Genomic DNA, 26,101 nt, shown 5'->3' with positions numbered 1-26,101 from the left:
TCACAAACCGAAGATGACCGACGTTAGAAGTTATTGATACTCTGTCCGTCTGATTTTGGACAAGGACGAGAGCAGGCTTCCATACAGAATTTAAACAAAAACCACCACCTCTGTTTATAAGGTTCCATTGCTAATTTAATTTCAAGAGCTTTCTTAAGAACACCATCAGAGTAGTTAGAAATGCAGGCCGATAGTTCGTCCTGCTCAACGTGAAGAAGTACTCCGTACCTTGGTTCACAGGGCCCATGTCATCTCGAATCCTAAGAGTTTGCCTGCTGAGCTAGCCCATCTCTAAGTCACCTTTCGTCAAAATGGTAATAGTGAAAGACAAATCAGACGTGCGTTGCGATATCGACAAACTGTGTACCGGTTGAGTGATGGTAACACCGACGTGGCACGAAAGTCTATGCCAGTTTCGCCTTACAGAGGGAGAATTTCGAACAAGATTGATCATCTTTTTAGGAAATATGATGTGAAGTTTGCTTTCCGACCACCATTTAGATCAGGAACTTTTCGGTTGCGTAAAAGACGGCCTTTGTTTGCTTAAGGCGGGTGTCTACTGATTTCCTGGCACTTGTGGAATGTCATACATTAGTTCGGTGTACTGAGCATAACGCATGCTTACAACAGTTGAGCAAATCCGACATTGCAGAACTTTCTCTTGGGACCAGTCATCCTATGGAATATAACAACAGAGTTTTGGCATGCAATTACAGCTATTGGGGTAGTGTTATTAAGGAAGTCATTGAAATTAAATTATCACTTAGCCATATAAAGACAGATAGTGGTTTTCGTTTAAATTGTGCATGGGATTTTGCTCTCTCTCTTGTCAAAATACAGAGGGACACAATTAATGCTACCTCAACCATTGACTATTAATTTCACTAACGATAACTTCTGACGTGGTCATCTTTTGCATGTAATGGCTCTAGTATTTACAGTGTGTGTGTGTGTGTGTGTGTGTGTGTGTGGGTTAGGTTCTCTGCAAACCGAGGTTTCAAATTCCCTTGCTCAGCTGTTACTTATTGCAGTTATGCCTCGAAAATGTCAGGATAAATTCCTGTCCAAATATTGGCAGTTGTCAACAACATCTTACCGACACTACAGAAAATTTGTACCGAGATGGGCAGATGGTGATTTGCAGCGTAGCAACTTTGAAAGGTGGCATGCTACTCTCTGACTGTAACAACATTGTCAGTCAGATTAACATTCATATTTTAGGCCGTGATCCCAGTGTTCCCTTGTACTACATTTGCTATGTATTGTTACTGATTTTTTCTACATGAGGAAATTGCGAGAAGAATGTTCTTCTAACTGCATGTGTAAACTATAGAGAGTTTCTACCCAGGTGATTAATAGCAGAGGCGACTGAGAACAAGGAACGAGATGAATTTGGAGCCATAAATGCCGAGCGCAGTTACCCGTCCATGCGAGTAATTCTGGGAAACAGTGTTCAGTGGTTCTTACCCGCCGAGGGCCTTCTGATCAAAGCCCTCTCCTCTTACCACTTAGTGTCGCCAGGAGAGCGATGGTTCACAAAACATTTTACCTTCACCAGGAGCCAGTTGGTCACAGAAGACGGTTGGATGGCTGAAAAGGGTGGAGGAAACGATTTAAGAGAGGTTGCTGTGAGCTGAGCGTTTGTTCATTCTCATTTTAGAAGCTGGCACGATACAGACAGTGCGGCTGGAGTATGTCTTAGTGGGGCAGGTCTGTAACCCCCCTACCCTGACGCCAGGAAGTCACCAGGGTCTTTTAGTGATCAGTGTTGTTTAAAAAATTTTGAAATCATTCACCCTGAAAGATCAGATCATTGTGTAAACGAAGGACTGTTGTCCCATCTAGGTAGATGTTCTTTTTGTTAAAACGTGTGCATGCTTACCGTGAGAACGACTCCTCCGTAGTCTAAAAATGTTATTTTTTCAGAAAAGAGAGATTTGGAGTCGCTGACTGGCTGCTCTCGGGATATAAAAAGTAGAGGTTTGTTCCCACAGCGTGGGATTGCCTACCAGGCCAGCAGAACAGTCAAGAGCGGAGATTCAATGAGTATGGGATAGTTCTATTGGTTTGTATAATGTCAGGGCAGTTTGGTTTTGCTGATTTGTCTCCCACACCAAGGCTTGGTGGAAAGTGGCGGTGATTCTTCGAAGACTTTGTTTTCTGATCCTTCTCGGACGGAGAACTTCAGACTTGTGGTCTGTATCTTGTGGTGAACTAAGGGCCTGTGGCAGTTTCCAGCTCTACCAACAGGGGCACTGCATATCATCTCTGACGTATCAAGTGTCACCAGGGTGAGCTTATTCGTCCTGAATCGTCCGTCTGACGTTTGGCAATTGCAGCGAGTACTTCGTGCCTGTGAGCCAAATTGGTTTGGCCGGACCAGTCGCAACGATATAAACAAAGCAAATATTGCATTATACGCAAAACAATTGCCAAAGTTGACATTTCGTCAGAAGGGAGCTCACGAAATTTCTCAGAGTGCGAAAGGAGTGGCATATGGAATATTAGGGTTTCTGTAAGGTGAGTCAGTGGAATGTGCAGTATCGTATACGCTCGATACGCTCGACTGTCACGTACAATGCACGTGAGGAGTACAAGTAAAAGTGATAGTGAAACAGGTGTAGAGCCATGTAGTTCATCATCCTTGTTGGACAGGAAGCCACAAATCCTGTCTCCAATAGTCAGTTTCACAATAAGCTCGTCGACACATTCGGTTGCATGCCATCACATTCTATGAGTTCTCATCACCCTGTTACACCAATATGATTGTATATGCATTCTTTAAGAGTCGATGCCTAGCTGATAACCCTGCACGGTTTCTTAATCCCAAGGAGATCGCCTTCGTTCTTTATGGTGCGAACCTTTGTGGTTACTGTGATGCGCCATTTCTCATTCGCCATTCATGGTTTAAGTTAATGGTTTAATTGAACATTTCTTGAATGTCGGCGATGTTCATTTCATGAAGTCTAATACATACATCCCATATAAGATAAATCTCCGAACCTCCCAGTCACTCATTTTCTGTCGCCCTTCTGATGACGATGGTGGACCATTAGCAGCTAATATTTTTCCTCTCATAATTGTTAACGCGACACTTTCCAGTGAGACTTACTAAGGAATGAACTTGCGACATCGCAGTCAAGGGGTTCCTTTTAAATTGTCTGTGTTCTCCGAGCACTAGATTAAGTATTCTGTAGGTAGTCAACACGGCTGTCTTCTGCGGTTGTCAACAGAGCTAAGGGTGCGTTTTTAGAGTTTGTATCCCTCTCACAGTCCTCTGTGGGATAACGCCGTTGTCCTAGAATATTACGCGGTCGTCTTGCAGAGCTTCTGTTTCCGTATGGATTTTACATCCTGTACAAGAACTCTGGTTTGAAAGTTATGCGTTTGGATAAATGAAGTCTATAGGAAATTGTTAATATTACTGCTATTATTGTCATTACTACTGTTGTTGGTATTATTACTAAAATTGTTGACAATAATGTTGCTATTACTATTAGTTCCTCGACTGTATTGTGATTTCATATGACCATAGATGTATACTTCCACTTCTTCTCTTGCAGCTATGTATAATATTGTAAACATTGTCATTATATACTTAAATGTAGATGAAAAATGCTCTAAAACGTTACCATGTGCAGGTGTAACAGGGGATTGGAAGGTCCTAGGCCTAATACGTTAAATAAATTAATAAGTAAATAAAACACTTCACTAATTGACTCTCTTTTAGAAAAACGAGGAGAATGTTTCCATTAGTCAATGTTCTTTAATTACTAGGAATAAATATCTGTTCCGTTATCTGTGTTTATTAAGACATCCGTTTCATATAATATGTATTTGGCATACTTTAGGTGCATGGACTTCAACGTCCATCTATCCATCCTGATTTTGCTTTCCAGTGATTTCCCCACATTATTTGCGGGGGAATACTGGGATGGACTCTGGTCTCTTTTCTTGCCACTGTCCAGTAGAACTGATTGTAAGATTAAACCTTATCTTTCCCCTCATAGTTGTGTGGATTAAGATCAACAGAATGTACGTCATACACAGGACAGAATAATGACAAAAGAATGTGTTCTCCACAGTTATTTATTATTAGGAAATGATGTACAACAGTTTTCTTATTAAAAAAAGCATTTATATTAGATAACCACTTTTTTTTTGCGAGCGAAAAGCAAAACTTAAGAAAATGCAAGGCAACAGGAAACTGCGTTACGACTGTTGTAAGAGCTGAATTTAATAGACTTTTCCACTCCTGTATGAGCCGTCAGCCGATGTTCCATAGTTGTTTTGATAAGCGCCGAAGCGAGACGACGCCGTGTTGTAAGGGTAGCTGGCAGCTGCAGACTGGTAACCATCAGTACCAGCGGTGTACGGGTAGGCTGCCGAGTTATAGGCAGCTGGGTAGCCACTGGCGGTATTTGGGTAGGCGCCTCTGTTGTATGGGTAGGTGCCAGTGTTGTAAGGATACGCTCCTGGGTATGGCGTGGTCGCTGTATTGTAAGGGTAGGTGCCAGTGTTGTAGGGATAGGCACTTGCGACGCCCTTCCCAGCTGCGTTGTACGGGTAAGCGCCAGTATTGTAGGGATAGGCACCTGAGACGCCCTTACCAGCTACATTGTAAGGGTAGGTGCCATCGTCGTATGGATAGGCACCTGCAATACCCTTTCCAGCTGCATTGTAAGGATATGCTGCCGTGTTGTACGGGTAGCTGCCCTGGAAACCTGTAGCTGCAGCGTTGTAAGGGGACGCTGCCCGGTTGTAGGGGTCGACTCCAGCGGTATACGGGTAGGCACCAGGGTAGCCCACTGCGGCGCGGTTGTAGGGGTAGCCTCCGGCGTTGTAGCGGTCAGTCGCTCCAGCGTAGTAGGGACTGTACTGCGCTGACGACGGCACAGCTGCAACAAAGGGATGCCATGCAGTGTTTTTGTTTCGTTTGCATTCGTAAGAAAACAAATTTTATAATTCAAATCAGACGGCAACACGCTAAACAACAACGACAGTCTAAAAACATGAGGCCGGCCACTGTGGCCGAGCGGTTCTAGGCGCTTCAGTCTGGGACCGCACTACTGCTACGGTCACAGGTTCGAATCCTGCCTCGGGCATGGATGTGTATGATGGTTAGGTTTCAGTAGTTCTAAGTCTAGGGGACTGATGACCTCAGATATTAAGTCCCATAGTGCTCAGAGCCATTTGAACCATTTTTTATAAACAGGTCGTGTTCGTAATACATAACACCCATTTTATTTCCTGCAGGATTCAAGATATCGAAATGACGTTTGTACTCGTAGAAAAACATAGTACGCACAGATACACGTAATTTCGGTGCATATTTAAACATCTTAATGGCTGCATGAGCTATCATATTGAAGCAAGAATGTTATTTTTAGTGAAACGATACATTTTTAGCGGGTGTCGAAGGCAAAGGTGCGAGTGTAATGATAGAACGCTTGTTAATGGTGGTACTCAAACGTTTTGAAAAAACTGTTCGAGAGATGTGCTAGTACTGAAACGAAAGGCGGTCGAAATCGGCTGTTATAGAGTAAATACCGCCAAATGCGGCTTTAATTGGAGCTCTGTTGTTGTATTAAGCCTATGACTGATTAATCGGTTCCACAAAAGCTGTTAAGTTAAACATGAGTACACATCCACGTTTTTCAACGTCTGTTCTGATATTGTAAAAGTTACCATATAGCTTCATTTACAACAACCTTAGCTGACTTTGAATCTGTGTCGTACGCTGTAGGACCACGAGGAAATATGTTTAATCTTAGTGGTGTTGGCCTATGATCGTGCTGGATTGCTGCATATAACTGAGAAACATGAAAAATCCATAACTGCTTTAACATTTTTAACAACATAAATTTTAAATAGTTACTTATGTATAAGCAACGTCCAGACGAGACAATAAATTTAACCGCAATCTTAACAATACTAATGCATTTTCTGTAATGTGTACACTGAGCAGAGGTTTACTTTATGAGCACTACAAGAAAGTGTTTAAAAAAGACAAATTTCGTTAACTGTCGTTGACTGTTTTTGACAACATATTTTTAAAGTTTCGTACGTATGTAAGAAGGGTCTTGAACCTGGAAATATGAAGTTGACATTTGTTGTGAAAAGTCAGATTCACTATTAATACTTAAATTTTGACTAAAGTTTTACTGAAACATTTAAAACAATTTCGGAAGGAGGACAAAAATACCCTCTTCCTTGACCCTCGATATCGCGAGGTTAAGAAGCGATGTATCATACTCTCCTTTTCAAGGGCGTTTTGCTGCCGTAAATATGTATAACGAGCCACCAGAAATCCGAACATGATACAATATTTCGGTTGATACAAGCTTTAAGGGGTCTGAAAGTAGAACAAAATTACTTGCCACTCTGCGAACTATCATTTGCCGAAAACCTAGTTTCGATAACTAGAGGTGCTTTCGAAATGAAACTGGTAGAACATTTTACACGACTCTCGCTATACGTATGAGATATTCACATCCACTGATGGGCCTAAACGTTATTGTGATATCGTCCAGAGGTCACAGCACCACACCAAAGCCGACAACATCGATACCACAGAAATTCTCGATATCTCGCTGCAATCCTCAACGGCGAATGGGAGTCTCTCTCAGCACAGTAGCACCTTCATAATGGTGGCTGCCCAGTTTGTGACCTTAGCTGAAGTTGTCAACATCACCACCTACCTTCCACGTAGAACAATTGCTGTGTTGCATTCCAAAGGCGGACCACGCTCATTGGGCAGATGGAAATGTGCTTTAGTAAATGCTAAATTTTTACTTCAAGAGAACAGTTTGTTAATTATTGCATCAAGCGATGCTTCAGTAGCCAGTGACAGTTGTAAATTATCAAGCACAGCTGTGGCAAAGGATTGTATCAAGTTAAATGAAGCTTTTCATCGATTTACGTAACGAAGCGAACTAATTTTTATTATATTGTAGTTCCGAAGAGATATCCCTAGAATAATCAGAGAGCTTACAGTTATGGCCAGACGATTGTAGTTTCGTCTGATCATTACAATTTTGACCACTTCAGGGCCGATATTTATGTGCATGCTGATTTTTGGTTGATGGGCTTTAGGCCATGGTCCAATGAATATTTCTCAGTCTAAGGATTCATCTTTCAGTTCCAGAGACATCATTAGGGGCTATAACTAATCAGAAAATAGTAATCATCTCAAATATGCTCAGCAAACAAAACTGTTGGGCTTGCTGTGTTCCTTTGATATTGTAGTTGGTTCTTGAGATGAGTTAGACAGAGAAATATGGCTTGGACTAAGGCCTTAAGTCTATAAAATTAAAAGTCAGACAGAACGTGCAACCCCTGTCCATAGGAACAATGAACGCTGCCTGGCGGCGTCAAATGCGAAGATACGGGCCACAAATGCCACTGATGTAAGCAACATTGGGAAACGGTCCCGTGCCTGGCAACGAGATTTTCGGGAATGGCGATGCTGGCCGGCTGTTAACACTTTACTGCCGTGAGCATTTGTGGAAAGTGGATGAAAGAGTGTAAAACTACGAGCAGATCAAAAAGCGTTGGACATCAACTTCGTATCACAGATCTTGGAGGTCGGAGACTTGCCTGCTACACGCCTCCAGAAACCTACCTTCCACGTAGAACAATTGCTCTGTTGCATTCCAAAGGCGGACCACGCTCATTGGGCAGGTGTTCGCAATGCTATGTTTTGTCAGTACATTTACAATTCCTTAACGAAATTGAAAATACCTGGATTTCAGTGCTAAGGAAGATGTGTACCTCCACAATGGGACGTTACTAATAGCGGACAACAGCAATCGACAATGGTCAACAGTGCTCCAGCAATCAAAACATATGACGCCAGGCCAATATCTTAAGTGAGACAATAGCGAAGGATGATACAATTTGGATTTCCACTGAAGGTATCAAGTCCTTGGAGATGTTCGCCAGAGGGGGAGACGAAACGTTAATGTAGTCCAAATAATTCATTCAGTCACGGTACTCAAACAGGCAATACATTAATAGGTAAAATAGCAAACGCGGTTTCGACCATATGATGTTCAAACATTATGAAATATCTGGAAGATAATAATCTAATGGCACACAAATAGCACAGATTCAGAAAATGTCGTTCTTGTGTATCACAACTGGCTCTTTACTCGCACAAAATAGTGAATACTATCGACAGGTGATGTCAGCTTTATTCAGTGTTTTTAGATTTTCAGAAAGCTTTCGGTACTGTTTCTGACACGCCGCTTTTAATGAAATTAGGTGCGAATGAGGTATCGTCTCAATTGTGCTACTAAATTCGTGATTTTCTGGCAGAAATGGCACGGTTGGTAGTAAATGTTGAGAAGCCATCGACTGAAACAGAAGAGACGTCTGCATTCCCCGTTTAAGTGGTACAGAACTCCTGCTGCTCTTAATCAGCATAAACGATGTAGGAGACAATCCGAGAATACCCGTTAGATTGGGTTGGAGATAATGTTTTTGTTAACAGTTTAATAAAGTTATCATAAAATCAAAACGAATTGCGCAATTATTTAGACAAGTTATCTGCGAAGTGCGAAAAGTGACAGTTGACACTAAACAGTAAAAAACGTGAGGTCCTCCACACGAGTGCTAAAAAAATTCCGTTAATTTTTTGTGACACGATAAATCACACAAATTTAAAGGCAGCCGATCCAGTAAAATACCTTGGGATTGCAATTATGAATAACTTAAACTGGGACAATCAGGTAGGGAACGTTAAGGAAAGGCGAAAAAATGCGATTTATTGCCAGAACACTCGGGAGAGGCTACAAATCTACTAAATATACTGCCTGCACTACGCCTGCCTGTCCCCTTCTGGGGCACTGCTGCGCGGTGTTGCATCCATAGGAGATATTATTGACGGAAGCCATTGAAAAAGTTGAACATAGTCAGCTCGTTTTGTGTTAATGGGAAATAGAGAAAATGGGGGGGGGGGGGGGGGGGAAGTGGCACGGATATGATACATGAGTTAGGTTGGCAATCATCAACACGAGGGTGTTTTTCGTTGCGGCGAGTACTTTTTACGGAAGTTCAATAACCACTTTTGCCTTCCGAAGGAGAAAATCTTTTACTTTTTATTTTATTTATTAGTTAAGTTATTGTTCCCATTTACATAGGAAGAAATGACTATTGCAATGAATAAAGAAAAACCGGAGGTCGCACGAATAGGTTTAAGTGTACATTTGTCGCAAGTGGTAATCGCGAGTGAAAGGATCGAGAAATACACTCCTGGAAATTGAAATAAGAACACCGTGAATTCATTGTCCCAGGAAGGGGAAACTTTATTGACACATTCCTGGGGTCAGATACATCACATGATCACACTGACAGAACCACAGGCACATAGACACAGGCAACAGAGCATGCACAATGTCGGCACTAGTACAGTGTATATCCACCTTTCGCAGCAATGCAGGCTGCTATTCTCCCATGGAGACGATCGTAGAGATGCTGGATGTAGTCCTGTGGAACGGCTTGCCATGCCATTTCCACCTGGCGCCTCAGTTGGACCAGCGTTCGTGCTGGACGTGCAGACTGCGTGAGATGACGCTTCATCCAGTCCCAAACATGCTCAATGGGGGACAGATCCGGAGATCTTGCTGGCCAGGGTAGTTGATTTACACCTTCTAGAGCACGTTGGGTGGCACGGGATACATGCGGACGTGCATTGTCCTGTTGGAACAGCAAGTTCCCTTGCCGGTCTAGGAATGGTAGAACGATGGGTTCGATGACGGTTTGGATGTACCGTGCACTATTCAGTGTCCCCTCGACGATCACCAGTGGTGTACGGCCAGTGTAGGAGATCGCTCCCCACACCATGATGCCGGGTGTTGGCCCTGTGTGCCTCGGTCGTATGCAGTCCTGATTGTGGCGCTCACCTGCACGGCGCCAAACACGCATACGACCATCATTGGCACCAAGGCAGAAGCGACTCTCATCGCTGAAGACGACACGTCTCCATTCGTCCCTCCATTCACGCCTGTCGCGACACCACTGGAGGCGGGCTGCACGATGTTGGGGCGTGAGCGGAAGACGGCCTAACGGTGTGCGGGACCGTAGCCCAGCTTCATGGAGACGGTTGCGAATGGTCCTCGCCGATACCCCAGGAGCAACAGTGTCCCTAATTTGCTGGGAAGTGGCGGTGCGGTCCCCTACGGCACTGCGTAGGATCCTACGGTCTTGGCGTGCATCCGTGCGTCGCTGCGGTCCGGTCCCAGGTCGACGGGCACGTGCACCTTCCGCCGACCACTGGCGACAACATCGATGTACTGTGAAGACCTCACGCCCCACGTGTTGAGCAATTCGGCGGTACGTCCACCCGGCCTCCCGCATGCCCACTATAGGCCCTCGCTCAAAGTCCGTCAACTGCACATACGGTTCACGTCCACGCTGTCGCGGCATGCTACCAGTGTTAAAGACTGCGATGGAGCTCCGTATGCCACGGCAAACTGGCTGACACTGACGGCGGCGGTGCACAAATGCTGCGCAGCTAGCGCCATTCGACGGCCAACACCGCGGTTCCTGGTGTGTCCGCTGTGCCGTGCGTGTGATCATTGCTTGTACAGCCCTCTCGCAGTGTCCGGAGCAAGTATGGTGGGTCTGACACACCGGTGTCAATGTGTTCTTTTTTTCCATTTCCAGGAGTGTAGTTGTAATGGCGATTGGAAGGGTACTGGTAGGAATCGTAATGGCTTTATCTTGCGTTAGTTTCAACCGTAGTGTCCTTTTTGATGTGACTTGAAGCTAGACGTACAATTACTTCAGACGGAAAATGTGGTCTGTTGTAAAATACTCAGTAATAGTCTCTAATGTAGAATATACAATTAAAATAAGACAGTAAGTCCCTTGCTGTCATGCACTGCTAAACTGACAAGAATATTTGTTCCAGTAGACGGTCGCCCCCAGAGTGGAAGTATGGCTGTGGGGATGGATGCAGTCGCTTACCCGTCGCAGCGCCCTCGGCTGCCTTTTTAGTGCGCTCGGCGTCTCCGCTCTGCACGTCGGCTGATAAAGCGTTGGCCACCAGCGCCGCCAGCACCAACAACACCTGCAACAGCGAAATAAAGCGAGGGTTGAGAGTGTAGCTAGCTGCGCCGTAAAAAGTTGGCTGTCGGGGTTTATGTGCGAATAAGCGACCACAGTTAACTACAGGTTTTAGTGCCATAGTACAGGGTGATTCAAAAAGAATACCACAACTTTAGGAATTTAAAACTCTGCAACGACAAAAGGCAGAGCTAAGCACTATCTGTCGGCGAATTAAGGGAGTTATAAAGTTTCATTTAGTTGTACATTTGTTCGCTTGAAGCGCTGTTGACTAGGCGTCAGCGTCAGTTGATGCTAAGATGGCGACCGCTCAACAGAAAGCTTTTTGTGTTATTGAGTACGGCAGAAGTGAATCGACGAGAGTTGTTCAGCGTGCACTGAGAATCCGCGGGAAACAACTTAGTATGAACGTGACTCGCCTAAGGTGAACGTTTCCTGAGCCATTTCAGCCAATAAAGTTTTTGGTCCCTTTTTCTTCGAAGGTGCTACTGTAACTGGACTACAGTATCTGGAGATGTTAGAGAATTGGCTGTTCCCTCAGCTCGAACAAGAAGCACAACAATTCATATTTCAGCAGGATGGAGCGCCACCACATTGGCACTTACCTGTCCGTAACTACCTGAACGTCAACTACCCGAGGCGATGGATCGGCCGCCAGGCAGCCCGTGACAGAGCACTTCATCACTGGCCTCCAAGAAGCCCTGATCTTACCCCCTGCGATTTTTTCTTATGGGGGTATGTTAAGGATATGGTGTTTCGGCCACCTCTCCCAGCCACCATTGATGATTTGAAACGAGAAATAACAGCAGCTATCCAAACTGTTACGCCTGATATGCTACAGAGAGTGTGGAACGAGTTGGAGTATCAGGTTGATATTGCTCGAGTGTCTGGAGGGGGCCATATTGAACATCTCTGAACTTGTTTTTGAGTGAAAAAAACCTTTTTAAATACTCTTTGTAATGATGTATAACAGAAGGTTATATTATGTTTCTTCCATTAAATACACATTTTTAAAGTTGTGGTATTCTTTTTGAATCACCCTGTATTACTGTCGTATGTACGCAGTACAAATGATACCATGGTGCTCACTTCAAAATATGTATCCAAATTTATTAATGCTTTGTATAATTAGAACACTGCCCTTCACTGCTGTGTGAATAAGCAGCTGGGATGTTCCTGCGAAAAGCCTCTTCCTCACCTGCATGGGACGACAACAACCCTCCAACATTGCTTTTATTATAGTAGCTAAGAGGAGGAAAGACTGGCAACTCACTCAGTAGGATCAATCCCTTGATCACACAGATTTTTTGTACGTAATGTAGCTACATTATTCTTCTATAGTGTAGTTTCTATCCAACAGAGCCCATGATTTTCTAATTTATCGCCAGAGGTACTAACTGTGTAAACCTCCATGGTTTCTATCGTTTCTGTAATACATTGAAGAGCCAGACAAACTGATATACCTGCGTAATATCGAACAGAGGCCCCGCCAGCACGCAGAAGTGCCGCAACACGACGTGGCATAGACTTCATTAATGTCTGAAGTAATGCTGCCACCGTGAATCCTGCGGGGCTGTCCATAAATCCGTAAGAGTACGAGGGGGTGGAGATCTCTTCCGAACAACACGTTGCAAGGCATCCCAGACATGCTCAATAATGTTCATGACTGGGAAAATTGGAGGCCAGCGGATCTCAGAACAGTGTTCCTGGTGCCACCTGCGGGGCTGTCCATAAATCCGTAAGAGTACGAGGGGGTGGAGATCTCTTCCGAACAACACGTTGCAAGGCATCCCAGACATGCTCAATAATGTTCATGACTGGGAAAATTGGAGGCCAGCGGATCTCAGAACAGTGTTCCTGGTGCCACCTGTAGCAGTTCTAGACGTGTGGGGTGTCGCATTGTCCTGCTGGAATTGTCCAACTCCTTCGGTATACACAATGGACATAAATGGATGCAGGTGATCAGACAGTATGATTACGTACGTGTCACCTGTCATAGTCGTATCTAGATGTATCTGGGGTCCCATATCACACCAACTGCACACGCCCCACACCATTACAGAGCCTCCACAAACTTGAACAATCTCCTGCTGACATGCAGGGTCCATGGATTCATGAGGTTGTCTCTATACCCGTAAATGTCCATCTGCTCAATACAATATCAGGTATCATGTTTTCAGTCATCAACAGTTCAATGTCGGTGTTGACTGGCCCAGGCGAGACGTACAGCTTTGTGTCGTGCATTCATCAAGCGTACACGAGTGGGCCTTCGACTACGAAAGTTCATCGGTTATGTTTCGTTGAATGAGTCGCACGCTGACGTTTGTTGATGGCCCAGCATTGAAATACGCAGCAGTTTGCGGAAGGGCTGCACTTCTGTCACGTTGAACTATTGTATTCAGTTGTCGTTGGTCCCGTTCTTGCAAGATCTTTTCCCTGGCGCAGGAATATGCCTGCAACTCGAATAACAATTGAAACCTTGTCTGAATTTTGACTTACCCAGAGGTCTACAAAGTTTTGATTTCCAAAATAATCATCCCATTGAGCAGGGCTGTATCTTTCAAATTCATGTCCAGACAAGCTTGGAGTACTTTTTACAATTACGTTTAGCGGCGAAGTTTCATACACTTTTCCCGAATATTCAATTTCCTCTCCATCAGACGCACGACAAACAACCGGACGATAGTTAAACTCGTCCTGTACTTTTGCGAGCATGTCAACATTCACCTAAAGTTTCTATCTCTATATCTACACACGTACCAAGCAAGCATCACACACAGCATAACGGAGGGCACCTTGTACCGATGCTGGTTATTCCTTTCCCGGTTCCACTTGCTATTGGAGAAAGGGGAAAACGACTACCGATATACCTCTGTGCTAGCCTTAATTTATCTTACCTTGTCTTCGGCGTTCTTGTGCAAGATATAGATTTGTGGCAACATAACTGTACTGCAGTTAGTTGCAAATTTCGATTCTCTGAGCTTTCTCAATAGCGAGACCTGACTTGTCGCCACATATGTAATGTGCCTTTTTCGAGGCAGCAGGTATGCACATGCAAGGAAATTTAAAGTTTAGTTTGCAGTCAGTTCCGGAAAGGCAGCACACACACACACACACACACACACACACACACACACACGCGCGCGCGCGCGCGCGCGCACACACACACACACACACACACACACACACACACATACTGTAAACACTAGCGCCACGACACAAGAAGTGGTGACAGAAGTTACCGACAGTGACATCGACCATCTTTGGTTATTTCGTCGTGCTACTGTTTACGTTGTGTGTGTGTGTGTGTGTGTGTGTGAGAGAGAGAGATAGAGAGAGAGAGAGAGAGAGAGAACGAGTGCACGCAGTGTTTCGCAGCAAGAACTTCTTCCCCCCTCGGATTCCTATTTGAGTTCACGGATCATTTCCCCAATACTCGCGTGCTCATTGAATCTACTGGAAACAATCCTAGTGGCACGTATCTGAATTGCTTCGCTGTAAAGTTACCCTCTACCCAAACTATAGTTCGGTAGTTTTGGTACGCTACATAAATGTCTCAGTAAACGGCAGAGATACCGGCTGTACTGAGAGCATTCTTAGGGCAAGAAACATAAATGAATTTGTCTGAGAGAAACTGGGAGCCAACGGCTTCTCTTTGATTTTTGTTTGATTTGTTGTTTGTTTTGTACACACTGCACATGTCCAGCGTTAGTCTAATTCGTATTATATATTCTTACCGAATACAGATTGTATTTTGCAAATATTAATAACTAGTTAATGGCGTAACCTCTGCACTTTTATGTAATCAAAGCAATTAATTATGATGCAAGTACAGTTTACATGCACGTTATTGATTTTTTCACCGTGTACAAACTCTACGTATTGTTGGATGAGAGGATACGGAACAAAAAAAGTCTAATAAACTTATGTCCGGAAATGCATGGTTTCCATGCTAGAGACCATTTATTCAACCATACATTGTTACAGAGACCGCGGTCTATTACGCGCTGTAGAGTGCAGCCACAGTTACAGTATGCATGGTTTCCTCCTAGAGGGCGCTACTGTTCGTCATACGTCATGCCCTAGCGCCCTCTCCTACCATAGTAGTAGGTAATGTTGTGTTCGATTCACTTGTCTTGCTCTCTCACCTTGTAGTGGATGTGATACAGCGTTCAACACAATGGTTCCGTATTCCAATCTAGAGCTTGCCGACATGGTGTTACTCAGGGAAAGGCAAATGGCAACGAGCGGCGGGCAGCAAGGTTTTTCCAGGAGACATATCCCCGCCGGAAACAACCACTGCACTCAAAAAAACGGCTCTGAGCACTATGGGACTTAACTTCGGAGGTCATCAGTCCCCTAGAACTTAGAACTACTTAAACCTAACTAACCTAAGGACAGCACACACATCCATGCCCGAGGCACGATTAGAACCTGCGATCATAGCGGACGCGCGGTTCCATACTGAAGCGCCTAGAACCGCTCGGCCACACCGGCCTGCCAACCACTGCACTCAATGTCTGTAACAGTGTTTCACCGTTTGTTTGAGACAGGGTCATTTCAGGAATCAGGAAATCATGAAGGACGTACCCGAAATGTTCGGACACCAGACTTTGAGGAAAATGTGATCGATACTGCGGAAGGTGCCGCCGCGTCAGTGCCAGGCAGTTGGCCCTCCAGTAGAGGGTAAGCCAGAAGACCGCGTGGAACATCCTCCATCACGACTGCCACTACCCTTATCGCTTACTAGCGACAGACTTTTTACATTGGGAGCAGTTTTGCCACTGGTTTCTTCACCAGACAACCAAGATTTCGGGATTTGTGTCTGCGATTCTATTCACAGATGAGGCCACATTTACGCGGAGTGGTATCTTCATCTTCATAACAGCGTCTTCGCGATAGTTGCAAAACCCCCATGCTATGGTGACAGCGAGTCGTCAGCATATGTGCAGCTGGAATGTTTGGGCCAGGACAATGGGCGACCGTATTTTGGGACCAGTACTTTTTACACGTCACCTAACAAGCCGTAAATATAGATGTTTCTTGTGGGTGCCTTTATCTGCCCTGCTGGAAGAAGTGCGACTAATTATTGGAACAGTTAGATGGCTGCTACACGATGGTGCTCCAGCACACTTTACCTTTAACGTCCGGACGCATCTCAGTCACGTATTCCCTGGTCGACAGATAGGAGAAGGGGTCGAGTTGCATAGTCTGCTCGTTCACCGGATCTGGTTATGGGGCCATCTCAAAAGTACCGTGTACGCAGAGCCAATTCCAGGTGTGGAGAAGCGTATTGGCTCGAATGGCTCTGAGCACTATGGGACTTAACTTCGGAGGTCATCAGTCCCCTAGAACTTAGAACTACTTAAACCTAACTAACCTAAGGACATCACACACATCTATGCCCGAGGCAGGATTCGAACCTGCGACCGTAGCGGTCACGCGGTTCCAGACTGAAGCGCCTAGAAACGCACGGCCACACCGGCCGGCGTGAAGCGTATCCATGCTGTCTTTGACACTATACGGATGCAGCCTGGGTGTTATGAACAACTGAGACAGAACTTGCTACTGCGTGTACATGCATGCGTTAAGGCTCATGGAAACCATTTTCAACACAGACTGTAATTGTGCCTGCATGGTACAACGTATTAGACTGCAGTCTCTGTAACAATGTATGATTGAATGAAAGTTCTCTAGCGTGCAAAGCATGCATTTCCGGACATACGCTCATTAGATCTTTTTTGTTACATATGCTCTTATCGACCAATCCCTAGAGAATGTACACTGTGGGGAAAAATATTGCCACTCGAGGAAGCCGCCTGGTCTACGCGCTTTGTTACGATTCGCACGGCTTCCCCCGTCGGAGGTTCGAGTACTCCCTCAGGCATGGGTGTGTGAGTTATCCTTAGCGTAAATTAGTTTAAGTTAGATTAAGTAGTGTTTAAGCTTCGGGACCGAAGACCTCAGCAGTTTGGTCCCATAGAAGCTTACCACAAATTTCCAATTTCTAAAAAAGTTGTTGTTCTTTTATGCTCAATAGAACGTTCTTGATCGTGTTCAAAGGCAAGACTTCCCTATTATTATTGTTACATTGCAAGGATCATCGATATATTTTTGTGTTGCGGTTTTTCTTATCTTTTTGTTGAAGAAATTGCGTTCTCTAACGCTATATGATAGATTTGTATTGTTTGATTAATTTTTACTACAACATCCCTCTGTTTCATGCTACAGTTCAACCGGTCTGGAATAAAAACTAAATTAAACATTGACAATTTCAGTTTTGCTGTAAATACTCTTTACAGTTAAGTAACAGACAGGACAATTACGATTCAAATGGTTCAAATGGCTCTGAACACTATGCGACTTAACTTCTGAGGCCATCAGGCGCCTAGAATTTACAACTAATTAAATCTAACTAACCTAAGGACATCACACACATCCATGCCCGAGGCAGGATTCGAACCTGCGACCGGAGTGGTTGCTCGGCTCCAGACTGTAGCGCCTAGAACCGCACGGCCACTCCGGCCGGCAGGACAATTACGCAGAAGAAAAATGCTCCGTAGGTTACCCGGCTGTTTATATATCGTCGCTCAGTTTGTAGATGATTCACCGCTTCTGGTATTCTAGGTGAATCTACTAAGGCACATCACTTATATTATATACAAAAATCACACGATTCAAATCTCCTGGCAGATTGAAACTATGTGTAGGACCGATACTCAAAATCGGGATCTTTGCCTCTCTCGGGAAAGTGCTCTACCATATCTATGACTGACGCCCCCCCCCCCCCCCCCCACGCCCCTCAGAGTTTTAATTGCACGAGTACCTCATCTGAACTTCACAGCAGCTCACCTGCCAAACTTGGAGGTCCAACACTCCTGGATGTAAGGATATTGCAGAGACATGGCTTCGCCACGGCCTGGAAGATGCTTCCAGAATGAAATTTTCAGTTTCCGGCGTTGTTAGTCTTGCAAGTTTCGCAGGAGAGCTTCTGCGAAATTTGGAAGAACTAGTGGCGGAAGTAAATGTGTGAGTCGTGAGTCGTGCTTGGATATTTCATTTGGTAGACCACTGGCCCATGAATGGTAGAGATCCTCAGTTCGAGTCTCGGTGCAGTACACAGTACTCAACCTGCCAGAAAGTTTCATATCTCAACACATTCCGCTGCAGAGAGAAAATTTCATTCTACATCACATTATTGTTTCTGCTACTCATCTGCATCAATTCACATTTTTGAAATGTATGCACAGAAACGTAGCCTCCCAGAAACCCCACAAAAACAATCGCATACCGCGAAATTAAGCGGTCTTGGAAGCCATGATGCAACGTTCGCTCCGCGCGTTCCTAACTTAAGATCAAACGTTGACGCGGCCCTCATGCCGAAAGTCTCGTCGCACAGTTGATCTGAATTGTACCTTTTGAAACAAGAACACAAAATTCCTTTGTTGTTGTGTTTTCGCTTTCTCGATTAGACGCAGTTCGTATAATGAACCAGCGAGCAAGCTAGGCGCAGGAGGGAGATCTTTTGCATCAACCACATCAACCTGTGAGTTACAACTCGCGCCTAGGTAAGCTTTTAGTTTCGATGCATATGAATAAAATTCGTCTCAGGTCTCTATCTTTATTCGTGTAGAAAGTACAGTCGTGTGAATTCAGATGGATCTCTCTGTTACAGCCTCTGTTCTATCGAAAATAACTTCCTGGTGCTTTCGTTCTTCACACTGTTTCACTGCACTTATCAGCTGGAAAACTGCTCTCGTTAGAAGTCTGGCAGAAGCCGCCACTTTAGGTGACCTCCATGGGAAGCTCTGGCCATCTACGGACAGTTAGGCGAATGCGCTACGCCAATGAGTTCATTATGAACCCTATAATCCCGCGCTTTCCACAGATTTATCGTTTCCAGCCGGTCATGATTCTGATTTTCTCTTGTTCGCAAATGAGCTATTACTGTCAGGTAAGAGAACAATATAACTTTAGTTTCTGAGGAACAGTTCTGCGCTATCCGCAAGCTCTCCATCGGTGGACTTGGACTGACTGCAGCTCAGCTGTTCTCTACATTGCGTATCAAACTCACTAATAGAGTACTCCGTGGAATTCTAAGCTAAGCGACTGCGACACCCAGACGGTTTCGTGTTTCGTTCTACGCTGAGAAAAAAATCGCAACATAAAAAATAATTAATGTAGAGTATGAAATTTCAGAAATAAGTTTGTCTAGGTAACATGTTTAAGTGATTAACACGTTTATGTAAGCGCTAGATACGACACTGCAAATACGAAATGCTAGTACAGTAATTACTGGTGTAACAGCCATAATATTGAATGCAGGCATGCAAACGGGCATGTATTGTGTTGTACAGTTGCTGAACGTCAGTTTGTGGGGGCGGGGGCGGGAATTCCATACCTGTTACACGTGGTCGGTTAAAACAGGGACGGTTAATGCTGGTTGTGAATGACGCTGCTGGAGTTGCCGTACGATGATGTCCATATGCGCTCGATTGGAGACAGACCTGGTGATCAAGCAGGCCTAGGCAACATGGCGACACGCTCTAGAGCATGTTGGGTTTCAACAGCGGTATGTGGTCGAGGGTTATTCTGCTGGAAAATATCACTTGGAATGCTGTTCGTGAATTGCAGCACAACAGGTCGGATCACCTGACCGACGTACAAATTGCTGTCACGGTGCGTGAGATAACCAGGAGAATGCTGCTGCTGTCATACGAAGTCGCACCGCAGTCCATAATTGCAGGCACAAGTCCTTTGTACCTAGCACGCAGACAAGTTGGGTTCAGGTCCTCAATTGGCCTCCTTCTAACCAACAAACGGACATCACTGGCACCGAGGAAGAACCAGATTTCATCAGAAAGCATAACAGATCTCTACCCTCCCCACCAATGAGCTCTCGCTTGACACCTCGTGGCAAATTGTGGTGGTTTGGGGTCACTGAAATGCATGCTACAGGCCGTTTGTCTCGGAGCTGTCCTCGATGTAACCAATTTATGCAATACAATGCTCCAGAGCCATACACCGAGCCACATGGCTGCCCCGAGCCTGGTCTTCTTTCGATAGTACATTCCCGTGACCAGCGCTCCCAGCAATAAAGTACAGTGGGTGGATTTCCACCAGGTCTTTCTGCAATATCGCAGAAGGAACATCCAGTTGCTCGTAGCCCTATTACACGACCTCTTTCAAACTCAGCGAGGTGTTGATTGACCTTAGAGGCATTATTGACTGACATCAACTCACCAAGCCCAATCTCAAACGGTCACGACCGTTACAGCGTGTATTTAAAGCTAACCTGATTTACGTCCTCATGTGGCGCTACTAGCGCCTCTCTTATGCCACTGGCGCGAAATTTGAATAGACATCTGAGTTGTAGAAACACGCCTACAAACATTCGTTTATTTATCTCCTTCTTGGTGTTGTGTCTCTTTTTTTCCGTCAGTGTATTTCGCTGTACCGATCTTCCATGATATTGATCTTGTCTGGTGAAAGGCCAGCTAAAAGCAGCAAACGTTTGGTTTGGAAACATCAATACTTTCAGAATCTTAGCTTTTTAGTATCCTTAAATGATGGTTACATCATGTAATAGCAATTACTCATGAAAGTGCAACCTGACAACATCTACTTCAATCATAGCTCAGTCTAGAAGAATAAATATTTCAAGTTTCGTTGGCTGTGATGGCTTGACATGTGCAGTGCACTGTAAGTTGCTAGTGGGTATGAACAGATACTGCAGTCACACATACTAACTTTCTTACCTACAGGGTGTTCGACAATGTTTAGACGATTTCCCATTTGATTAACGCGTGCCAAAAACAAGGTACAGCGATGTGATCCCGTCTGTTAGTAGTGCGGATTGTCAAGTTTCATCCCATATACAGGTTAGTAATAATGTCATACTAGTAGTAGCAGCATCGTGCGTTCGCGTCGGAGTGCTATTTTCGCTACGGTGAATCTGACATGCAGGTCCAACGTGCCTTTCGTATGCATTTCAACATTCAGCCGCGATATCCCATTTCTGCTCGTGCAATAACACTGAACTGCGTAGGAAAGTTCCACGCAAGTTCCAGCGCATCCAGTCCAATGACAACCAGCCCTCGGAACACCGTCCGAACTCATGAGAACATCGAACGTGTGCGTAACAGTTTACAAGCAAATCCTAGTTGTTCGTTACGAAAACGTGCGAAAAGCTTACAGCAGTTAAAAGATCAAATTCACGATAAAATTTCCATAAGTCCTCCAGCAGTTACAAAAGAGGTGTTAAAAAACTGGGTGAAACGTCTCGTGTAGGTGTAACCGAGAATGGTCGTCATTTGTCCGATACAGTACAGGGTTATTACAAATGATTGAAGCGATTTCGCAGCTCTACAATAACTTTATTATTTGAGATATTTTCACAATGCTTTGCACGCACATACAAAAACTCAAAAAGTTTTTTTAGGCATTCACAAATGTTCGATATGTGCCCCTTTAGTGATTCGGCAGACATCAAGCCGATAATCAAGTTCCTCCCACACTCGGCGCAGCATGTCCACATCAATGAGTTCGAAAGCATCGTTGATGCGAGCTCGCAGTTCTGGCACGTTTGTTGGTAGAGGAGGTTTTAACACTGAATCTTTCACATAACCCCACAGAAAGAAATCGCATGGCGTTAAGTCGGGAGAGCGTGGAGGCCATGACATGAATTGCTGATCATGATCTCCACCACGACCGATCCATCGGTTTTCCAATCTCCTGTTTAAGAAATGCCGAACATCATGATGGAAGTGCGGTGGAGCACCATTCTGTTGAAAGATGAAGTCGGCGCTGTCGGTCTCCAGTTGTGGCATGAGCCAATTTATTCGTCGACTTCCGCGGGCTACGCGTGAAACTTGCCCGCACGCGTTCAACCGTTTCTTCGCTCACTGCAGGCCGACCCGTTGATTTCCCCTTACAGAGGCATCCAGAAGCTTTAAACTGCGCATACCATCGCCGAATGGAGTTAGCAGTTGGTGGATCTTTGTTGAACTTCGTCCTGAAGTGTCGTTGCACTGTTATGACTGACTGATGTGAGTGCATTTCAAGCACGACATACGCTTTCTCGGCTCCTGTCGCCATTTTGTCTCTCTGCGCTCTCGAGCGCTCTGGCGGCAGAAACTTGAAGTGCGGCTCCAGCCGAACAAAACTTTATGAGTTTTTCTACGTATCGGTAGTGTGTCGTGACCATATGTCGATAAATGGAGCTACAGTGAATTTATGAAATCGCTTCAATCATTTGTAAAGCCCTGTATTGCATAAGGAAATTTGAATAAATATTGTACCTGGTGTAAAATGTTCAACTTAGTTCCGTTATTAGTTTATGTGTTATTCAAATTTAATATCGTCAAAACATTGTGGAACATGCTGTATTTAAAGAACAACATCGTATATGTTGTCAGAACTAAAGCGCCACACTGAAGAGCCAAAGAAACTGGTACACATGCCTAATATCATGTAGGGCCCCCTTGAGCATCCAGAAGTGCCGCAACACGACGTGGCATAGGCGCGACTAATTTAACTTCTCAAGTAATGCTGGAGGGAACTGACACCATGAATCCTGCCGGGCTGTCTGTAAATCTATAATAGTACGAGGGGGTGCAGACCTCTTCTAAATAGCACATTGCAAGGCATTCCATATACTCTCAATAACGTTCATACCTGGGGAGTTTAGTGGACAGCGCCAGTGTTTAAACTCATGAGAGTGTTCCAGGAGCGACACTGTAGCAATTCTGGATGTGTGGGTTGTCGCATTGCCTTGTTGGAATTGGCCAAGTCCGTCGGAATGCACATGAACGGATGCAGATGATCAGACAGGATGCTTACGTACGTGTCACCTGTCAGAGTCATATCTAGACGTGTCAGGGGTCCAACATCACGCCTTACACCATCACAGAGCCTGCACTAGCTTGAATAGTTCCCCATTGACGTGTAGGATCCATGGATTCATGAGGTTGTCTCCATACCCGTACACGTCCATCCACTCGGTACAATTTGAAACGAGACTCGTTCGACCAGGGAATATGTTTCCAGTCATCAACAATCTAGTGTGCCAAGTGCCCAGTGGACAGAATTTAGCATGTTATCTTTCAGGAGGACATCCAACAACTATATCAATCAATGGATTGTATAGTCTGGATTATTTGCGCTCCGGTTTAAGGGAAACTAGGTTTCATACGTCTTAATGTTTAAAGATTTCATATCTCCTGAACCGTATGTCGGATAATGATATAATGTTGCATGTACATTCCCGTGGTATATGTGGACAGTGTCAGCAACATGTGTGGCAAATAGATTTAATAGTAAAAAAGTAATAATTTGCGAGACGTCTTCTATTCCTTTCTCGAGAATAAATGAAAAACTTCATAGATTTGCTAACAAACTTAGAAAACCATATGATAATTATGCTCTATAAAGACCGGAAAAGTAAGAAGATAACCAGCACTAACTGAAGAATTAAAACAGCTCATGAATCTCAGAGCTTACACTGCCCAAGACTTTAGAATATATAGCCCGCGAACAGCTAACAAACTACCTAACTACAGAAAATCTACTAGACGAATATCAGTCAGGTTTCCGTAAACATCGCAGCACAACATCTGACTTAATAAAGGTAACAGATAACCTGAAGCTTGCCATGGATGCACAAGAGGCGACTATTACGTGCTCCTTAGAATTCAGAAAACCTTTATACCGTCGACTTCAACATATTACTTGCCAAATTTAGGAGCCTAAATTGCTCACCAAATGCAGTAGCGTGGTTTCGTTCATACCTGATGTCTCGCCAGCGGTAGAGGCACACAATGGCCCCAGGGTAGTGTGTTAGGTCCTGCATTCCTTTCGTTTTATGTCAGTGATACGTCATTAGTTTTGTCTTACTGCAAATGCTACACGTATGCTGATGATCTCCAGTAATATTTAAATGCAAAACCAATAAGGCTGAAGACATTTATTGTGAATTTCGATACCGACCTGTCTACACTACAAAAATGGGCACATGATGTAAGGTGAAAACTCAATCCATCCAAAATCCTAAATGGGCCAAATATTAACTTCTGTCCTTCACAAGGAGTCTAGAAGTAATAATAGATGAATATATAAACCGGACTGAGCACGGAACTGCAATGTGCAAGAAGGCATCAGCATCTCTTCATGCTCTACTAAAATATGACAAGGTATACCCTCTTGACCTGAAAAGTGAACATGTGCAAACACATACACCTCCAATTATCGATTAAAGCGATGTTATCTTGGAAGCTCTTTTGGAAGAAAACTCAAGGTGCCTGGAACTGGTTAGGGATGCCTGTGTTAGTTACATCCGTCATGTTCGACTTTTTGATCATAGTTCACTATCACATGCACTGGTATCCTGGTTGCATGCAGATAATGTCGAAGATTTCTATACTTTCCGTCTTCTCAAATATCAACAAAAATCGTCCCTCACAGCGTTCTTGTCTGAAAATCACGACAGGGACACCCGTTTCCATCAGAGCAAGTTATGTTCTAGTAGCTGTATGTCTATCGTGATTTCGGCGTCATCGGCATTGTCTCACGTTACCATGCTTTTTGTCTTTTCCTCGTTTATTTTCCTTCTCAGTTCTTCGCATTTGCCATCTAGGCCTGTCACCGTTTCATAATTTTTTTCTAAAGAACAGGAAATTGATATGCAGAACATGGAATAAAAACCTGAAGAAAAGATTGGTCAGCTCCTGCTTGTGGAGCGTAGTTCAGTACAGCGCAGGTAGGTACTTGAACTGAAGACGAATAGCTCTAAAACGAAAATAACGAAGTAAAAAGCATGTAAGAAAGGTCATAAATTGCTATCGCAGCAAACGGTAAATGTAAGATGAGAACAACTTTGTTAGCCACACAAGAATGGAATTTGTCTCAGATTCTTTTTAATATACATATATATAATGTCGAAATGCTGAAGTAATCAATAAGTACTTTACTTTTTTATACCTATGATGAATTATTCTATGACATTACTTTTTTTCTCATGATCATACCATGATTGCTGATTGTGAGGGCTGTGAACAGCAGTTCATATTTCAAACACAACTGATGTATTGGATTTCAGGGGTCAGAAACCAGTTTCTATGATAATAATAATTAGAAAATAAAAAGGCTACACTTGTTCAGTTGCTTGGAAAATATTGTCTCATTCATGACAGAAATGGAGGTAGAAAAGAATTTACAAAGATTTACTTATTTTAACAGAACGATCTATCGAAGGGACAGAACTTAAGTGAGAACAGAATTCTAGTTAAATTCTACAAGACTTTGTCGATACTGACCATAACATATGAAAACGAGTCGTGGACTGTACTGAAAAAGAAATTAGCTGAGAATACAAGAATCGGAGATGCGATTTGCATAAAGAATAGCTGGGTACACACGGGAGGAAGGAAAATGCTAGCATTGAAGAAGTACCTGGAGTGAAAGCCTTTATGGAGAAAATTAAGGAACACAGGAACAACTGGAATGTTAAGATCAATAATTCTAAGAAGGGGGTTTAACAGTCAAATGACTAATAATACACACAGAAAGAAGAGGAAGAAGAAGAAGAAAAAGAATGGAAGGTTTGGATATTACGAAAAGATGAGGAGAAAAGGCTAGTGCGATTGGAAAAGTTTGTAGGGAGAAAATTAGGTGTAAACTGAGAAGGCAGAGTGAGGGAATTCAGAAGGTATTTAGAAAAGTTGAGGAGACACTATACGGAAAAGTGAAAAAAATGGCTAGGCCACATATTGAGACGCCATAGCATATTCCATCAAGGAATTGCAAGGATGGTAAAGATAAATAGGGGAAGAAGAAGAGACAGCGTGAGGCATAGAAGAAAAAAGTACCGTGCCTGGACCTGCCGTAAGACGGAACAACTGCAGCTGACGGCGCTGTACTCACCAGGTGTGCCATCTCTGTTGCGTCGGAGGATCTTGACAGGTGAGACTGTGGGATGTTTGCCTTTTATAAGGATTCCGTTCCGTGCGTGTCTGCCCCTCCATCGCGAGCCGCC

The 26,101-nt window shown here is 44.1% G+C and overlaps 1 protein-coding gene across 1 annotated transcript; it reads right to left on the bottom strand.

The window, feature by feature from the left end:
* Positions 1-4,071: 4,071 nt before the first annotated feature.
* Positions 4,072-26,023, bottom strand: LOC126100356 (calcium-binding protein P-like). Its single transcript, XM_049910966.1, has 3 exons — positions 25,990-26,023; positions 10,972-11,074; positions 4,072-4,898 (listed from the first exon to the last, which is right to left on the bottom strand). The coding sequence occupies exons 1-3, from the start codon at positions 25,999-26,001 to the stop codon at positions 4,237-4,239; spliced, it is 777 nt and encodes a 258-aa protein (XP_049766923.1). The 5' UTR covers positions 26,002-26,023; the 3' UTR covers positions 4,072-4,236.
* Between the last annotated feature and the right edge of the window lie 78 nt (positions 26,024-26,101).

This window comes from Schistocerca cancellata, chromosome 9, assembly GCF_023864275.1.
Source record: "Schistocerca cancellata isolate TAMUIC-IGC-003103 chromosome 9, iqSchCanc2.1, whole genome shotgun sequence".
In the NCBI taxonomy this organism is placed as follows: Eukaryota; Metazoa; Arthropoda; class Insecta; order Orthoptera; family Acrididae; genus Schistocerca; species Schistocerca cancellata.
Note: the sequence above shows the minus strand (reverse complement) of the source record. Positions and strands in the feature narration are given on the sequence as shown.

Coding starts and splice junctions, on each gene's coding strand:
- LOC126100356 (XM_049910966.1), bottom strand. Junction 4,899..10,971: donor AGCCGAGGGCGCTGCGACGG/GTAAGCGACTGC, acceptor CCTTTGTTGCAG/CTGTGCCGTCGTCAGCGCAG.